This window comes from Ambystoma mexicanum, chromosome 9, assembly GCF_040938575.1.
Source record: "Ambystoma mexicanum isolate Mex_15411 chromosome 9, UKY_AmexF1_1, whole genome shotgun sequence".
Classification (NCBI taxonomy): Eukaryota; Metazoa; Chordata; class Amphibia; order Caudata; family Ambystomatidae; genus Ambystoma; species Ambystoma mexicanum.
This window is the reverse complement of record NC_090931.1, coordinates 962,388,099-962,407,877: the sequence shown is the minus strand read 5'-3', so window position 1 is coordinate 962,407,877 and position 19,779 is coordinate 962,388,099. Positions and strand designations below refer to the sequence as shown.

Below are 19,779 nucleotides of genomic sequence, written 5' to 3'. Positions count from 1 at the left end.
TTGGCGAAGATCACACGGTCAAACAGTTCACGATTCAACGTAGCCAAAAGTTCGATATTGTCAGTGTTCAGAATCAAAAGTTAGGAGGGAAGACTAGGGCAAGCCTTGGAAATGAAGAAAAAGGGATTCACCCAGTTTCCTCAACAGAACACAGTACCTTGTTCCAGTGGTGCAGCTGGTGCCCTGGCAGTTGTTCCTGTTGGTTTCCCGCAGACCCACGATTCCTGGAGCTTCGTTGTGAAGGAGGACGTCTGAAGGGGGTCTGCACCACACAGGGATGAAGCCGGCAGCAGCAACAAAGAATAAAAGGTGTGCTCCTTAAAAACAGGAGAGGCTCTTCAGGTGGCTATCCGGACCACTACAGCAGTTTGCAGCAATTTCGACCAAGGAAGAAGATCCTCTGGCTGTAGAACATGAGCTGGTTATCCCCACCAAGCTCAAGGGAAGATGACTCCGGACTGGATCTTCTCCAAGTCGTTGAAGGGAAGATAGCTCAGGACTGTAGCAGGGCTTCACCGGGACGGGATAGTTGCAGCAGCCGTCATTCTCTCCACTTCTCTTCGGTTCCTTGCAGTTCCAGTGGCGACTCTCTGACTTCTAGCCCAAGAGACCTGCCTTTTATGCGAAAAACTCCCATTCACACAGCCTGGCTGTCAATCACCCAGCAGGGGGGATGTCCAGCCCGGACAACTACCCTGGCCAATCATGACAAAGTGTGACTTGGGTTTCCTAGGATACCCTGTGCAGGGGGTGACTACACCCCTCCGTCACATTCAGCCCACCTAGACACCCAGGCGCCTTAAGGAGGGCTTCTGAGCAGAAGCCCGCCAAAAGACAGTGAACAAAGAAAGCGAACCTAGTTTGCTGTGCAAAGTAAAACACAAGAAGGACTTTAACAAAATTAAATGGCAAATAAACCCAACCGGAGCCAAAAGAAAGATGATTTGGTCAAGCAGGTTTATGTTCGAGGCTAATATAATAGCCAAGAACAGTACCACGTTTATCTAATATAATCGCGGTAGAAAAGTTAGGATAGATACCACTGCCACCAGCCAAGTATACATATTAACCCTTTCCAGTACTCCATGGAAGATGGGTTGCACTGGATCTGTGGTAGATTGACTAAGTAAAGTTAATGGTAACTTTACCCTTTTCTGGGGGACAGTAGTTCCTCAGAAATTGAAGGTGCTTCAGAGTCCACAATCACAAAAACAGAGAGAAACACATAGCAAAACGCAGGTAAGAGTGGGGGAAAAGCTCTCACTCTTACCAAGTGGAAAAAAATAAAGTCCAGCAAAGCTGCTGGGGGACTCACTAGGTGACTCACTAGGTGAGGGAAATCAGCCATAGATGAGAATTCTCCCTAACACCGAACAGGTTGTTCCCATCGAAGGGCATGTCCAGTACCCTGGTCTGAACGTCCTGCCGGAAGTCGGCGGCCTTGAGCCACCCGCGCCGGCGGAGGCAAACGCTGTTGCCCATCTGGCGAAAACCGGTGTCGGTGATGTCTGTGGCCGCTGTGATGGCCTGATCCGACGCCACCCTGCCTTCCTGTAGGATTTCAAGGGCCTGCGCCCTCTTGTCTGGCAGGAAATCCAGGAGGGGAGCGATCTTGAACCACAGCTCCCTGTCGTAGCGTGCCACGATCGCATGGGCGTTGGCCGCTTTGATGGTCGTCGCCGATGAGATGACTCGTCGTCCCATGGCGTCCAGCTTCTTCCCCTCGCCGTCGGAGACAACTGAATCCGGGGACGGCTGAACTCTGAGGCACATCAGGGCGGAATCTGGGACCCGGTACCTCTTCTCATACCGGTCCCTCTTCGCAGGAGCTGTGGATGGGTTCTTGAGCAGCGATAGTCCCTTGTCCCAGATGTCGCCCAGTAACGGGACTGAGAGGACGGTCTTCCTCTTGGCCTCCTGTCGTTGATAGAGGAAGCCCTCCTTTTTCTGTTCTTCGGGACAAAGCAGTAAGAGCTCCGATGCCCTGGCGATCAAGGTGTGAAAGGAGCCACTCTCATTAGAAGGGGAGGCCCAGGCAGGGGGTGATGGGTGATCCTTCCCGTCATCACCACCATCAGCGTCCTTCGCCGTCTCCGTTCCCATCTCATCCCTCAGTGGAGGGGAAGGAGGTGAAGGCCGGAAAGGAGGGGGAGGATGGAGTAGCCTCCGCTTGTTCGGTGGGCTCCCCGACGGTCCAGGCGCAGCTAGATCGTCCGCTGGGGGTAAGGGCAACCTTGTCCTTATCTCCGTACACAGGGTCTGAATAGCCATCAAGATCGCTCCCGAGTTGTCCTGTGGCGTAGGTATTGGTTGCAACGGGAGCGACGACTGGGGTGTGGGATCCTCCGTCTCCTCCACAGCCCGTGGTTCCTCGTCTGCTCCACTGTTGCTTTCTACTTCCACCTCGTTGGGATCCCTCCCGTAGGACCGGACTTCCTTGAACTTCTTGTCCGGGATCTTTTTGACGGCAACCAGCTCATCTTCGGAGGTGGTATCTGTGTCCGTTATGGCTACCGTGCCCCCCCCCCTTCTCGTCCAGGGGTTTTACAGGGGTCTTCTCGATAGGTTGAAAAGAAGATTCCCTCCAGGGTGGCAGGGAAACTCTAGGCCCAGAAGTCGATTCCACTGGGGTAGCCTCCACAGGCTTCGCCAGGGCCGCCACAACTCCTTCAATCGAGGCCTTCGCCGGGTGAATCAGGGTCTTCACGACTTTCTCCGCGTCTGGGGCCTTCACCGTAGGGGGAGGGTCACTGCCTCGCCCCCCCCCTGGCTTTCTCCTTTGGGATCGACCAGGGCTTCTCCCAAAGTTTACCCAGGTTCTCTGACTAACTTTTCCCCGAGCCAGAGCGTTGGCTCACGGTTGATGGCGTTGGGGACATTGCGCTCTGTCTGGCAGCCGAGGAGCCCGAACCAACGGCGCTCCCGGTGTCGGGGGACTCGCAGTGCTTTGCCTTATGTTGGGCCCCCATCGCTGGAGCGCCCTCAAAGGTCTTAGAAGACTGCTCTGACTTCTTCTCACCTGCTGCTGGGCTCTTCTCTTCCAGCCAGTTAGTGAGTCGAGTCTGACGGTCCTTCAATGACCAGGCGGACATGTTGTTACAGAACGCACAGTCCTCCTCCACGTGAGACTTGTCGTCGTGAAGGCAGTAGAGGCACCGGGAGAGCTCACCCTCCTCAAAGACATTCTTCAATCCACATACAGGGCAGTTCCTAAACAGCTTGGATCCAGTAGGCGTCATGTCTCCTTTGTCCTGGGCCATGTCCAAGCGGAGTAGGGCTCAAAGATCTTCCGGAACCCTCGAAGAAGAGAAACTCGATGACGATTTGCCCTTGAGGGGCGTAGAAAATTCTGAAACGGGTCCCTGTTGATCGGAAGAAGAATCGGCGGAGCTTGAGGGTCGAATTGACCGAAAAAAAAGAGAAAACTCTTAGGAAAAAGGCAAAACGCAGTAAAAGCTTGAGAGCTATAGCACAAGGACTCCCAACACTTGAATGTGCGGTAAAAAATCTGAAGATGGCTGCCAGAGGAGGGGCTTAGGTAGAGGGCAGTCATTGGCTGGGGGCAGTATGACCAAGAGACCAGTGATTGGATAGTAGTAGAAAGACAGTTCAGAAACAAAACTGAAACTGATTTTTTCTTTACCGAGGATTCCCACGACAGGGAATATTCATGAGCATGTGAATCCATGCCAGACCCCATGTTGGAGAAGCATCCTTTATGTCCACTAAACAAAAATAAAATTCTGCTAGACACTGGGTTGAATAAACCTGGATAGGTGTTGTCCTCTTGTATTTTTCTAAGGGAAGTACAACATTGAGGTTAAGAGGCCCAGTACTGTTTGCAGGCCTACATGGCTGTTCTTCGGGACAGTAAACCGTCCCGAAAAAAATAACCCAAACAGACCTCCTGAGGGGTAACTTCCTAAACATCTCTTGTCTGCAGCAGGTTGCGAGTCTCACACAACAGAGAAGATGACTCCACCTGAAGAAGAGAAAGGGAAAGTGGGTACCCCTGGAGACCACTGAGGACCCATTGTTCTGAGGCAATGGATGCCCCGCCTGCTAAGTGTTTTGTGATTAGCTCCCCACCCCCGCAAACAGGCAATTCATGGAGCCAGACACACACATCACTTAGACTTGTCATCAGTTTAAGAGTTGAAGGGAGGCTGGCAGAATAACCCTTCCGGTGAGGTTGCTGCTTTTTTTCAGAGGGTTTTGGGAGAGCAGATGGATTGCCTGCTCCTGCTGTAAAGGAACTCACAAAAGAAAACAGGGGTACTGGACCTATTATCCTGCCTGAGCTAGTTTAACATTTAAAGGGTTTATGAGGAACATTTGAAACAACAACTTTGCTATCTGAGATGGCATTGTTTCCTTCATCATCTCTTCAGCTGTGCTAGTATGAAAGAACTCTGATCCTTCAAAAGGGAGGTTGTATCGGCATTAGTTTGCCAACGGTGCAGGTAAGTTTTGGCATAGACCTTTTAGCTAAAGATATCCAAGGGCATGTCCTCCCTACAAAGGGGTGCCAAAGAGAAAGCATGTAAGAGCTGAGATCTTACTGCTACCACTGAGGAGGGCGGCTGCAGATGACAATGAAGCACACTTTCTCGAAAGCCACCGTCTATAGCAAAGCTCCAGCTTCTGATTACTCAGCGCAGCCTTGCTAAATTTCAGCTGCCTCAGCCAAGAGGTGATGTTGCATGGGTATACATGATCTTTCTGGGTCCCAGCACACACGAAAGAACCCCAGTTTGTGAGGTTGGCAGGAGGAGACACCAGCTGAAAAAGATGCATCTGGACTTGGAAGGTTGACAGGCAAAGATATATTTAGAGCTCGCCCAGCACATGTGCCTTCTCTTGTACGGTAAGGCTGAACCCTATTCTAATCCACCACTGGCCTTGCAGACATGGCTGTGTTGTCAGAAGGAGCCATTGTCCTGGGAACACTGTAGCCGGAAGTGGGACCATAGGCGGAGGAGGCAGTGAGGATATGGCTTTAAGTAAAACCTTGTTTATAAAAAGCCCTTAAAGTACCATGTCATGGAGTAACACAGACTGCTGGAACCACTTGAAAAACCTCTCCTTACTAGAAACATGATAAACTGTGATGCTTGAAGGCATCCATGCTTAGGTAGCTCCATGTACTATGTTGTTTGCTAGTGCTCAGAGGGTAGGAAATACACAAAGCCTCCGAGGGTGGTACGGAAAATGTATACAATGGCACTGAAGAAATAAGAGCAATCAAATTAGGGAGCAAAGGACCCCCTGCTCATTGGTGGGTGTTGCCTGGAGGCAGAGTTGCATGTATGGAGGTCCCACCCTGTTAGTGCGAGCTGGCTCTGCACTGTAACTCAAGTTGTAAGCCCTGATTCCATGCTCATAGGATGGACACCCATATGTATGGAGAAAAGGGGATGGAATCTAGTAGTAGTTCAGGACATTACAACTGTTAACTAGCATCAAGGTTGTCCTTAAGAACTACAGCTTCTCCCAAGAGGCACCACTACAGTCTTTAGCATGCACTCATAGCCATAAACAATGATACCCAACCACTGTCACCAGTTGATCCCATATCTGTTTGTATCTTTGAATGTTGAAGACATACTTAAAGTCTATTTTGTGTGGTCTTAATTTGCTGTGTGCAGCCCCATGCTCATCACCAATTTGTCATTCAGCAATGTTGACAGCTCTAGGCATCAGCATGCCCACTGCATCAGTATTTCTTGGTGAAACACTTTATTTTCAATAAGTAAACACAATACATAAATGTCAAGAATTATGAAAGACAATCATGGTTCAACCGTAAAAGGCGCTGTCAGACAGCGATTAAGAAGGATTTAAGTGGTAGAACTGCTCTACAATTTCCTGGTCTGCTTTCCCATAAATGTTTTTCTCCCACAACCTCCTGCCTGAGGTAATAATATTGGTGCAGTGTTTGACCTCATCCCTTTTCCAGATGCGGACCAGCAGGCACTGCATTACCACAATTCCTATCTCCCACTGCCTTGCCCCATTTTATTTGTACTGCAGCTTGGCTATATTTCTGGGAGGGGTGGTATGCCCCACAGCTCACACTTAAACCTGCAGGTCCTTCGCTTCAGATATCCATCTCTGAACCCATAAACTATATTGCCTGTAACTGAGGTGTCAATCCCAATTGCCATGCCCTCCCCGGAACACAACCACCACCACTTCCACTCTGAACTTATCAATCTTCCCTTCCTGCTTCACACATAGCCACACAGGACATCGGAGAGGGCCCCCTTCTGCTCTCTGCTGCTGTCCTTGTTCGGGAACAGCTACACAGTATCCTGCAAGTTGGGAAGCTGCTTATACTCTATTTTGGATCTCTGCCCGGAACTGTCCATTCGTGCTAATGCTGTTGGTATTAAGACAGCATACCGGCTTAGGAGTTGACTGGGGAAATATTTGCAATCCTGCCTTTCTCACTCAACTATGCAATGATTTTCTAATAAAACTGGTAGTGCTACGACCAGCATTAAGCTCTACAAAACAATGACATTGGTATTTATGGTTGCAATGGATTAAGTTGAAAGGTGGTACATCCAAAAAGACAACATAAAATATGAACTGTTCTCATAGTTTCAACATCCAGGACTAGGTTTAACGTTCAATAATTTGCATTCATGTTATGTCCTAAACATTTACTGACCACTCCAGGGATAGTGACTGAAGGGTTGTATTTTCAATGTTATAGAAGTGCGACTCCTAGCATTTAACACAGTATTTCAGAAGAACAGTCACTTTTAGCATTTAAATTACATATTGCTGTACCTTTAGGTGTGTACATTCCTTGTTGCATGGAACCTCCAGGTTCAAAAACAGGAGCTTTGAAATCAGCCACAGAAGATAAGATGGATTCAAAACTAAAGCTTCCAGGTACAACGCCACTTTTTGGGTTGGGGTTTTCTGGGATGTGAAAAATAGGTCAAGAAAAATACCATTTGCTATTATGGAATGGTGCTCAGCAGGCATCAATTTGGAAGGTTAATATAATAGATGCGTGTGAGGCGCAATTATTAATAAAACATCCAAACTACCACTTGGCCCTACAATGCATTATTAAGAATATAATGCAATTGGCCTCTGTTACTTTCACAAAACCAATTCAAGTGTTCTGCCCAAGTAAGTGCTGCAACCACATATGTGAGCCAAGGTAAACAGCAACACAGGCATGAAGATAACACAATGAGATGATTCATATGCAGAAAAATAAAAGGTGATAAAAAGTGACTGCATGATAATCAAGATACTCTTAATTCACATACCCTCGTGTGCAGATGGTTGGAAGCAAATTAGTATGAATAATTAGAACACGGTTATTGTTGCCTCAAATTTAAAAAGGGCAAATATTTGCAATAAAATGCACCTCCATGCACCAGGCACCTTGCTCCTTTCTGCGATTCATCAATTGCTACTATGTTCTTTTCCATGCTGCTGGGGATATCTAAATTGGTTTTGTGAAGAGGATACCAAAAACAAATTACTTAACTTCCATTCAATTCTTTATGATGGATCAGCCTTCCTCCCACAGATACCTCTCCTCAGAAATGTATCTACAGCATTAGTCTGGGGTTGGAAATGTTTTCAACTAAGAGCCCACTGTGGCTATCAATCCTGTGGTGACATGATGGGTGGTAAGTATGGAGCCGGCAGCCCCCAATTCCGGTCACCCCCACACTCTGCTGCTAAGGACCTGAATAACTGCAAGAGGTTCATAGTCTACCCACATTGAGGGACAAGGCTGGGAGGGTGATGAGGAATCTGTGGAAGAAAGGACTAGCTGTAAGTGATTTCAATCCGGCACACACCCAAGTCAACACCTAGCATGTAGTGCACAACTGAAATTCTTATTTATTTTTGTCTAAAAGTTCTTTATTCTGAACGATATAAAACTCATATCACGCTCTTCTCCTGGAACCCCCGGGCACACTGAACCAGGATTCAGGCTGGTTTTCAAAGGTAAATATTTATTTATGTATTTAAAATTTTATCACAATATGTTTTTATAGGTACACAACAATCACCAAGGGGGTGATGTAACACTGAATCTCATTGTATACACAAGGAGTAAGTAGTGAGCAAAACAGTTCAGCACAGAAAATACTTGTGTGGGTTCAGGTCTGATAGCACTGTGGTTAGCGGTTCCCCCTGCACACCCCTCAACCCCCAATAGGTAATGTAAAGAGATAGGAGGAGCACAGGTTTTCAGGAATGGCAGAATTCAAACAGAATACCAATCCCACTTTACCCCTTTCAAACACAAGAGAAAAACAAAATCGACTGTCAAGATGTCAGAATGGCTTTTAAAGTTATCTTTAGAATGGATTGGGCAAAAACACCAAATATGATCAAATTTGCTGAAATTGTTATAAATTCTTATGGGAGCCACTTTGGATATTTGCACACAAACACAGGCAATGATTTAATGAAGAGCAAACATTTGAAATCTTAAAATTGAAGTCAGAGGCCATTAAAAGCTGTTCTACACGTGTAAAAGTTTCTCAAAATGAAATTTTGCAGCAAACAAAAGTTTTCACTGTGCGATAATCGCGATAACGGGTGAATCGCGTTGATTTAGAGGGCGGTTTTAGGTGCGATGGATAGGTATGGAAGTTAGCTACAAAATTTTGTTTATAGCACAAAAACTGAGGGAGTTACAGACGTTTTATTAGAGGTCGTTTTTTCGAGATAGGCGTAAGAATGGAAAACGGGAATGCACTTTTAAAATGACAAAAGGGTTTCTTACACTAAAGGATGACTATAAACAAAACGAATACCACACAGGAACACAGTCACTTGATCAGGGTGACTGCCTGCTAAAGAACTCGCCCTCTTCATATGAGAAAAAGATCAGCGCAGAGATAGTTTTAACAATACCGATTATGGAGAAAAGATAGAATGGTTTGGGGAGAGGTTCAGACAATGCAAAGATATTCCTACAACACAGGTTCTGAATACAAGAAAGGATGGATCTAAGATAGCGCTAAGGTTATGCAAAGTACATATGCTAGTGACACAATTATTCCTATTTATACTCACTGGATCATTTTTAAATGGAACCGTCAATTCTGGTCAGGGGATGGGATCTGGCTTAGGAAAGACGGCTGGGCACATCGGACAGGCAACGTCAGAAAGGCGCTCTGGTCACAGCACGGCACAGGACTGGACTGGGTCTGCAAAGCACTCTGGTCACAGCAGGACAGAGGACTGGATTGGATCTGCCCTTCTTGGTTTGGAGGATATTTATTTTCGTAGGCAAGCAGTACAACACAGCCCGGCTGTATTATGTTGCTTCCCCCATAGGCTTGTGGGGTTCTGTTCTGGAATTTGAGGCCTAGCTCAGAATGGTTCAGCTATGCAGTGGGCATTTTTGCTTTTGTCAAGTTTCTGGAGTCTGGAGCAAGGAAGATGTAGAGTTCAGTAGCAGGGTGCTCTGCCAGCATCAAGATAGTGAGTGAATCTGTCTGTCTTTATGTGTGGTGAGCTGTCTCTATTTATGCTATGATAAGGGGGGGGGGGGGGGGGGGGGAGTGTGGGGGGAGTGGTCAGCGCGCATGGCGTGAAGAAGGAAACTCACAGAGCTCCCGTCTGAGATCCTTAATTGATAGTACCACGGCGTCCGAAGAACGAATTATGCCACAAAATCTACTTCTATAGAAAGCAGAACCCTTCATGCACATTTGACCACGGCGCTGCACAAAATCGGAAAACAGGAGAAATCGGCATCGGCGAGGGCGCCCCTGCGGACTCCTGAGAAGCGCCTCTGCGACCTCCAAAATGGCGGCTGCAAACTAAGAACTGCGCAACAAGGAGAGACACTGAGGCCCACATGAGGCGTGCTGGGGACTACCGAAGCAGCTATCCCCGATACCCGAGCCAGCACCGGACCCCGGCCACCTCTGAGAAAGACCGCGGAGGTACCGCACCGGGCTTCGGGAGTCCGCCGAGAGCCAGAACCTGCGAAGCGAGAGCAGGGGCGCCGGGACAGCCGGAGGGATCTCTCTGCATAAGAGGAGCGGCTGTTGAGGACAGAGCAAACGGCCCCACAGGAACTCCTGGCACAGCGGAGCCACGCGACCTGACGGAACTCCCAGACGTGGCCACCCACTAGCACCAAGTGACGGTGCGGAGAGCAACACGCGAACACTGGAGGTCGGCGGACATCAGGAGAAGCGTTGACCCCGCTACGGCACCCGGAGCACTGAAGAAGAGAAGAGCGCACCCTCAAGCGGGGAACCAAGACCCGACATGAGTAATCAGGGGAAATTGCGGCGGACTGCCCGCCAACATTAGCACCTCTGGCCCTGGACGGTGCTTGGACCAGCTGGTCCCACGGACACCTGCTCCGGGGGGGAGGCGAACAGCTCAAGCGATGTTAGGCAGAATCATGTGCAGTTCCCTTAGGGAGCACTACAGAAGATTAAGACTACAGGTGAGAGCAATAAATCCCCGTTGGTATCAGTCTGTACCACAAAGATTTAGCTGGTAGCCGTAGCTGAGCAGTCAGACTTATCTCAAGAGGGAGATGAGCAGTATTCAGGGTTTACACGATAAGCCTACAGTACTATGGCACAAGGAAACACTGACCAAAGCTTTGTATTAAAAAGTAGATATATATTTATTTTATACACTTCTAATAAAACACATGTATCACAGTCATCAAGGAAGTTAAATTAAGTCAAAGGAAAAATATACGCACTCCCAAGTTAAATTGTAGACCAAGTGAAAACTGAGCAAAACGGCACAGTGAAAATCACACACAAGGGATAGTCTACCAATTCCTCACAAGGGAGAGAAAGCACAAGTTATATAGAAATAGTTTTACACACCCCAGAACACTTCCCATAAGTTTGTGAACCAGTTTAAGCAAGACAGTGCATCAGTATAGGTAATACTTAAATGAAAACTGAGCAAAACGGCATTTCACAAGGTTTAGAAAGGGGAAGAAAAGGGTAGTTATAAGTAGGTGCAACAACACAGTTCTAGTTGAGAATCAATCTAAAGAAGGCAGTTCCAACAAATGTAGCCAGAGTCAGTTGGCCTGTGCCATAGTCAGTGGTACAGGGCAAAGGATACCGAAGTTGAAAGACAAAGTTAAGAGAGGGCAGCCAACCCAACAGGTAGGTAAAGGATTTAAAACACCTTTAGTGCTACCGCGAAGAAAGGGCGGCCTGGCGGAACAATGTACCTTTAAATGAAGAAGTGGCTCCTGCGGTGGCGGTTGTTCCTGGTAGTTCCTGCAGTTCGGGTGATCCAGCGGAGGAAGAGAGGCTCTCGTCGTGGAGGAAGGTTCGAGTTACTGCACTACCCAGGCATGAAACCAGATGCAGTGCTGCCAGACGAATAAAAGGTGCGCTCCTTTAAATCGCGGTCCAGGTGGACTGGTGCCTGGCTATCCGGCCTCCGAGTACAGGGTAGGGGAGATTCAACCGAGGCAGGTCCGGGAAGGCGATTGGCAAACTGGTTGGCCCCACCAGCTCAACGGAAGAAGGCTATTTCGGATGAAGATCTTCTCTCGTCGTGTGGAGAAAAGTGGTGAGACGCTGCAGCAGGGCTTCACCGGTGGTTCAGTCGTTGCAGATGTCTTTGGCTTCTCTCCTCTTCGGCTTCTTAGTTCCAGTGGTGACGTCTTGCTCTTCCAGTCCTCAGGACCCTGTTTTTTAAAGAAGTTATATTAAAGTTCTGGCAAATAAAACCTACTGGAGTCAAGTTAATATTAAAATGCACCGGCGGTATGTTAGAGGCCGTCAGAAAAAGTAGTAGCCTCGAACAATGGGAAAATCCCATAGGGAAATATTTGCGCTCGAATATTTATGGTAGTAACCACTGCCACCAGCCAGAAACTTTTGAGAGAGGGACTGTAGGGTACCCCCTCGAAAATGAATATGAGGGAAAAACTATTAACCCGTTCCAGTACCTCTGTAGTAAGATGGGTTGTACTGGTTTAGATCATAGGATTTCACTAGTAAAGTCAATTGGGACTTTACATGCCCTGGGAAACAGTAGTCAGTCCCAGGGTATGGAGTCTATGTCTGGGGGTCGCTACGACACCCCTGTGTCACTGCACTGAGGGTGCTGTGTAACATGTGAATAAAGATGGTTCCTATGGGGTTGAGAAAATCCCATAGACATTAATCACAAAATAGCCTAGAACACACACAGCAAAAATGCCTAAGAGTGGGAAAAAGAGTCTCACTCTTAGCAGGAAAAAGAAACAAACCCTACAAATCCAGCAAAGCTGCTGGGGGACTCTATAGGTAAGGGAAATTAGCCATAGAATGAGAATTCTCCCTAACACCCGACAGGAGAGGACAGGCACGGGGCGCGCTGCGGGAAAGGCTGGAGTGGTGGGCGGAACGCACACAGATGAGGGGGCCACACTGCACCGCTCCTGCGGACCACACACTAGTGGGCCCCCGGGAACTCCATGCGCCCAGCTGCACACCACAGAAAGCAGCACCTAGACCCTGCGCCCCAGAAATACAGTGAGCCCTGGAGGACACAGAGAGCTGACCCACAACGACCAAACGCAGCCGCCACCACCCGCCCTCAGCCAAAGGTCGCTGGGCACTCCCAGGCGAGGGCACGGGTACTGCCCAGCCCAGCCATAGATCGGGACTTCACCCAACATACATCAGACCTCCACAAGGTACTGCTGGTCACTGAAGCGCTTAACCCACAACCAGGGCAACAAGAAGGGGACTGCAAACAATAAGCTCCAGCCAGGGCAGGCAACCAACCACAATGACCATGCCACTCGAGCTTATGGAAATGGACTAACCCAGATCTGTGCTACTGGGTGAGGAAAGCGCGTCATCTGAACCACAAAGACGCATCAGACAAACCCACGTCTGACCAACTACCCACGCACAAGGTGCGGAGATCACTTGCCCCACGCTCACACGGACGGACCAACAATCCGCCCACGGGAGAGGACATTTGCTGGAGACCACTTAGTGAAAAACTACTCGGAAGTTGAAACAGCGAGCACTGAGGTGGAAATCAGACCGGAGAACACTGCAGGCAGTGCTAAACCCACTCCACTATGAGAACCTGGAGGGGCGAAGCGCAACGAAATAGAGCAATCTCTATCCACGCAGTGCATCACCTGATCGAGCGACAGACCCGGTGCGAACCCCCCTGCAGGGCAGAACTGACAACCACGAGATACGCTGTCACTAACCGGGCGACGGGAATCTCCGCACACACCCCATTACAATAACAGAGCACTCACACGAGGATGCCCCGGCCCCCCCCAGGGCAAACCAAAATCATCAATAATGGAATCGTTTGTGTTAGGCAGAAACCTGTGCAGTTGCCTTAGGGACCACTGCAAAAGGCTTAGGACTACAGGTGTTGGCAGTAAACCCAATTGGTAGCAGTCTGTACCACCCAGATTTACCTGGTAGCTGTGGCTGAGCAGCCAGACCTCTCTCAAGAAGAGTTAGACAGTATATAGAGTATACAAAATAGGTACAGAGATACAGTAGCACAAGCAAACACTGACCAGAGCTTGGGTATGAAAGTATATAATTATTTATTTAAAAACACACTTGTAAAATACACTAACACTAATATGGCAAGCAAGTTCAAACACAGTCACTATCAATATATATACATCCCTGATTACTTATTGAACAAGTCTTAGTTAAAACACCACTTATTTGCAGACAAAGGTGAGTGCTTAACCTAAGATGGCACTCCAATGAGTTGGTTACAAAGGGAGGGGAAAAAGGCAGAATTAGGAAAGTACACAATACCAACACTTTAAAAAGAACCTCAGCAAGTCAGAAAGGCAGTGTCTACTGTTAGAGCAAGAAAGTTCATAGGCCATGCCCACTCTTGGAGAGAGCAAGGCGGAATGTGTCCAAGATCACACAGTTGAATAATACTTTAAAACGTCTTTGCAGATAGTTCAAAAAGGGTTGGATCAGTTCAGAAAAAGTTAGTTAGCAGGTCCCAAGTCACCCCAGGATAGAGAGTCAAGGATTTACGGGACTCCTTGAACAGTCTGTTGCAAGGGAGACCAGGTGGGACACAGTACCTGAAATGGTGCGAAAGCTCCAGCGGGGGCAGTTGTTCCTGGCAGCAGGTGCAAGTTGGTGCTTCGTCCAGGGGAAGAGAAGATCTCGACGTGGAGGAACGCTGGAAGTCGTTGCACTGCCAGGGAAGAAACCAGCCGCAGAGTTTCCCGGTTAAAAGGTACTACCCTTTTATTCGAGGTAGTGGTGAAGCGTGGCTATCCGGCATCCGGGGTGCTTGGCATGGGTGATTCGACCACGAGACGATCCAGGAAGGCGAAAAGAGGGCGAACTGGTTATCCCCACCAGTTCAGAGGAAGAAGACTCTCCGGGATGAAGATCTTCTCTGTCGTTGGGAAGTGGTGAGACGGTTCAGCAGGGCTCCACCGGTGGTGTCGTCGTTGCAGGTCGGCTCAGCTTCTCCCTCTTCGGATTCTTTGATCCTGTGGCGACTTCTGAAGTCCCAGTCCCCAAAGCCCTGCTTTTATGCAGAAAACCCCCATTCATCAGTCCTAGCTGTCACTCAAACATGCTAAGTGGTGAGCCGGGCGGCTCACCACTGGGCCAATCACACAAGAGTGCGACTTGAGTTGCCGAGGCAACTCAGTCGAGGGTGCCTAAACCCCCTCCCCCCCCACACATCCTGTAGACCCAGACAGAGTGGCACCACTTTTGGAGGCTTCTGTGCAGAAGCCCGCCAAAAAGTGGAACAAAGGGCTCGACTTGGGTTGGAGTTACAGAGGCGAACACAAACGCCATTTTAAAACCGAGTCCTGGCAAAAAGACCCAACCGGGGAATAAATATTAAATAAATAACCCGGCGGTATCTTTAACATTGCACCAAAAAAAGTGCTGCGTTTAAAATGAATGGGAAAATCCCATAGGAAATATTCCGGGGGAATATTTCGCATGGTAACCACTGCCACCAGCCAGAAACTCGACGAGGGGGGACTGCACAGTGCCCCCTCGAAAAACAGACCCAGCGGCAATCTAATTACCCCTACCAGTACTTCCACAATATGATGGTTTGTACTGGTCTGTTCACAATTTAAGACTAGTAAAGTAAATGGTGACTTTACATGCCCTGGGAGACAGTAGTCAGTCCCAGGGTATGGCGTCTATGTTCGGGGGTCACTATGACTACCCCTGTGTTACTGCACTGAGGGTGCTGTGTAACACTTACCAAAAATACATGAAACCCTATGGAGTAAAAGACCCCATAGCCCATAAAACACATTACAAAGTCAAAGGATATCTCAAATCAGGTCTAAGAGTGGGAGAAAGAGTCTCACTCTTAGCAGGAGAAAAAAATAAACCCCAAGAATCCAGCAAAGCTGCTGGGGGACTCACTAGGTTTGGGAAATTAGTCTTAACAGAGAATTCTCCCTAACACTTTGCCACGGTCAAGCCCAAACAACAACCACAGCACAATGGCAACACAGTTAATGAAGCACCCATCCCCAATGAAAATCCTAAAGACGCACAAGTACTGCAAGCCATTGCAGCACTCAGATCATTCATCGATACCAAAATAGAGGAGGTAAAGTCAGACATGCAACTAATGTGCGCAGATTCCCGAAACCTAGCCGAGAGAGTAACCACGGTGGAAGCTGGCCTACCAAACACTGTAGAGACCACCTCACATCTAAAAACAAGGGTCCAAGAACTGGAGATGAAGGTGGCACGGCTGGAGGCACGGTCTGAGGATGCGGAGGGGTGCGCCCGCCGCAACAACATCCGCATACTGGGAATCCCGGAAGATATCAGGGATCAAACCCAACTGAATTCATGGAAACTATGATACAACAAGAAATCGGGGCAGGAATACTCTCCCAAAGATTATTAGTGGAACGGGCCCACAGGTCCCTACAAAAGAGGCCACCACCAGGCTCATAACCGCGCCCAATGATTGCGAAAATAATAAACTTCTGCGACAGAGAGACAATACTAAAATTATAGAGAGAAGGTGGGGAAATTAGGATAAATGACTCCAGGATTGTCATGTACCCAGACTATACCCCTGCAGTGCAGCGCGCAAGAAACTCCTTCGTACCAGTGAAGGCGAAACTAAGGAAACAACCTCAAATATATGCTGCTCTACCCATCACGTCTCAAAGTGCTATACAAAGGAAAAGCAGTGTTTCTGGAGACCCCAGCGGCAGCAAACATGTGGCTGGAACATAATAATCTAGCCGACGACGAGGAACCCACAGCAAAAACCAACACACAATGAAGGGACAACGAGCTTCACATGAACTATCAGTGGATACTACCCCAAAGTACAATGCAGACCAGCTAAAACCGCCTAACGCTGCAACATCACTATTAGCTACTCTGGATGGGAGCTGCGGGAACCACACGTGCAACTTGCTACAACTCACCCCACCAGAAACTGTGCAGGCCGGATGCCGGCCCACCAACCGCGCCTAATGACCTGGCACGGTCCAGATGGCACAGGAGCCCCTGAGCAGTTTTCTGTTCAGTTTTGTTTCGTCATTCATTGGAATGAAGGTTAATACCGTTACGAAGTCTCCAAATGACAGTGCAACGATCCTTGGGGGGGTCAGAGGAGAGAGCGGGCCTGCTGGGGCCGCACCCTGGGGTGGCGGGGCACCCATCCCACCCAGAAGCTGTGGCATAAACTGACGTCAGGGGACCAAAAGGAACCCAGAAACCTCCCCACGAAACACCATGGCGGCAAGAATCAATGTGATGACATGGAATGTGCGGGGATTGGGCACCTACCTTCGCAGAAATAGAATCAAGTCATATCTCCACAGGAAGAAGGTTGGAATAGCCTTACTACAAGAGACCCACTGCACAGAGGAGTCAGTGGCCAAACTGCGAGAACACTGGGGCGGACAAGGGTTTGGAGCCACCTATTCCAGGTACGCAAGGTGGGTGTTCACTTGGATCAATCCCCACCTCCCCTTCCAACTAACCAAGTCAGAGAAAGATCCGGAGGGCAGGTTTGTGATACTATGGGGCCACATTGAACAAACAGGTATTCATTGTGAATTTGTATTTCCCCAACAACAATATCCCAGCTCACCTGAACTCAATGTATGCCAAAATTGCACAGTACAGGAATGGCTTTTTTAATCTGGGGGGGGGTGGGGGGGAGATGACTTCAATTGCGTGAACAATCCGGAATTGGACAGGTGCACACCCCCCACAAGAGGCCCAACGGCGGCCACAACTGCGCTGAACGCCATGATCGAGCGCCTGGAATTGGTGGACACTTGGCGAGAACTACACCGAGAAAAGGGATATTCTTATTTTTCATCCCCACATGGTCTCTACACCAGACTAGACTATGTCTTTGTTGGAAGGGAACACACATTTCAAATAGAAAAGGCGCAATACTTGGTGAGAACCATCTCAGACCACTCACCCTTACTGGTGGAGTGGAGTAACACTTGGCGCGCATTTGGAGGAAGTGCTTTTGAGAAGTGCTGTCGGCTGTGGAGGAGCTCGAATGCCCGATTTTCTGTGGATGCTGAACTACAACATTTGAATTGGTAAAGATACAGAGAAAAAAAGAGACTCTTTAGCATTTATCAAGGACACAATTTGCAGTATTATTTATATAATATACCTTCTTATTTCACTCATTTTTAGAACTACAAGCCCAAGCTCCGCCCCCTTCTCCCATAATCCTCTTAAACGAGCCGCGTGCATTTGGAGGAAGTGCTTTTGAGAAGTGCTGTCGGCTGTCTGCTGGCTGAGGGTCTGAGGGCTCTAGGCAAACGTAATATTTTTCATCAGGTAATCGTGTGTTTAAATGCATAACAGTTAAAAAGTTTGTCTACTGTGGTAAACATGAGCATTACTCACTAACAGTGATCTGGGGTGATAGCGTATTTAAATAATCACCAATCACATAGTCTGGTCTGTCTTGAATTCAAAAGCGAGCTAAGAGAGTGAAATCGATTTTCTGTTCATAACATTTATAACAACTAAGTGGTTGACCCAAGCTGTTGTACTTAAAATGGTGATGACACTGCGCACCGGGATGCCGCCAAAAGAAGCAATCACCATGTGTGCGCGTGAAGCTATTTCCACGCCCAAAACATCTTCAAGGACAATCAATCTTGTACGGGTCAACAAATCAGCCTCTAGTATAAGAGCTTGTTCGGCAATGCTGATATCAGAAAATGTTGTGCTCTAGGGGGAAAAAGTGGAAAAACAATTGAAAGTGTTCAAACCGCAGGGCGGGTCGAGCTTCCAACTAAGCGGGATTTAACATGTATAGATACTCAGGGGAGTAGCGTGGATATTCAATCGTCCCTACCTGATTCATTATTTGCGGCAGGAATACTGAATGTAATTGATCTCTAAGAACAGGGGGGGGGGTGGAACCACAAATTAAGGTAACAGAAAGCCTGCCGAGTACACAAATCAATCCAGGCTTAAGTGATGATGGAAAAGAACAGGATGCCTCTGTCGGTAACACTGATAGCGAGGAGGTAAGAATGGAAGACACTCTGAATAGAAATAGAGTCAGTCCACCAGAGACAAACCAGATTACTGATTCGAAGCAGAACCTAGATGACAGTATAGATAGACAAAACTTATACCAGTCACCTATGATGTTCTCCCTAACGAATAATGCCTCATCGGTTTTGTCCTGTTCTTTTGCTCAACCGACCCCACAGCGGAATCACTCTGCCCCAAATGAAAAAATACAAGCAATGCCGGGAAGCTTTGTAATAGGCCTAGAAACTTCTCTACAAACTATGAATGCAGCCCTATTCTCTCTTACACGTCTTTATGACACGCTAGATACTAAAATTAACGATCAACACTCATTATTAATCAAACTACTTAAGAAAAATTCTGTTAATGAGTCCTACTGTGTATGCTGCGAAAAAAAAAATAGACATAATAGCCAAACTATAAATGTAGAATTAAGAACTGAAGAAACAAATTCACAGACTGATGATATACTGCTAATTGATTGTACGTAAGATCAACTGACTGCATTACAATTGGGGGCAAAAACAAAAAAGGGAGGAAGCTCAATAGAACTTGTACAGGAAAACATTATTAAATCCCTTAATGCCGAAGGTCAGGAAAGCTCACTTTTAAGTTGCATTCAAGAAAAAAAAAGAAGAGTGCATATCTGGACAATCTTGTTCTAAAAAGAAAAAAGACAAAGCAAAGAATCTGGAAATCTCTGATAAGCAACCTCTGATACGGAAGAAAGATAGTGTTGCCCAAACTGTTACAGGGGTAGAAGAAAATGATAATGCCCCGACTTACAACATCTTTGATACAAGAAAGAAAGAACCAAATACGAATGCTAAAACTACTACAGAAAAATCAAAAAATGTGCCAACTGTTGCCAACTCCAAAATCACAGGAACAAAACAGTTCATCCGTACTCTAACACTGCCCAAAACAGCTGTAGCTGTAGCTCGCACGGCTATCGCAAATAAATATCGGAAAGCGATATCCCAAAAAACTAGCCAAGGACGAATGACACAAAATACGCCTTCAGAATATGAACCCTTAAGCAACCTAATTCAATTGGCTGATCAGCAAAAGGAAGTTGAAATTGACAATATTGCAAAGGACCAACCCTGTAGGGTAATTGGCAGTGATGCAGTTGATGCACCAAGTAGACTACCAAATCAGATAAATGGTGGCCCTAACAATACTGAGATCCAGCCAATTAGTGAGATAGCAGAACATGCTAATAAGACGGAGGAATGCCATGACTCTACAA

The 19,779-nt window shown here is 47.6% G+C and overlaps 1 protein-coding gene across 5 annotated transcripts in view; it reads right to left on the bottom strand.

Moving 5' to 3' along the window:
• The window catches only part of UBR3 (ubiquitin protein ligase E3 component n-recognin 3), a 2,710,065-nt gene that overhangs the window by 1,851,315 nt on the left and 838,971 nt on the right, over window positions 1-19,779 (bottom strand). For all 5 annotated transcript variants that reach the window (XM_069616177.1, XM_069616176.1, XM_069616178.1 and 2 more), the window contains exon 18: window positions 6,799-6,941. In XM_069616177.1, coding sequence (XP_069472278.1) covers window positions 6,799-6,941 — 143 coding nt within the window. The remainder of the gene's footprint in view (window positions 1-6,798; window positions 6,942-19,779) is intronic.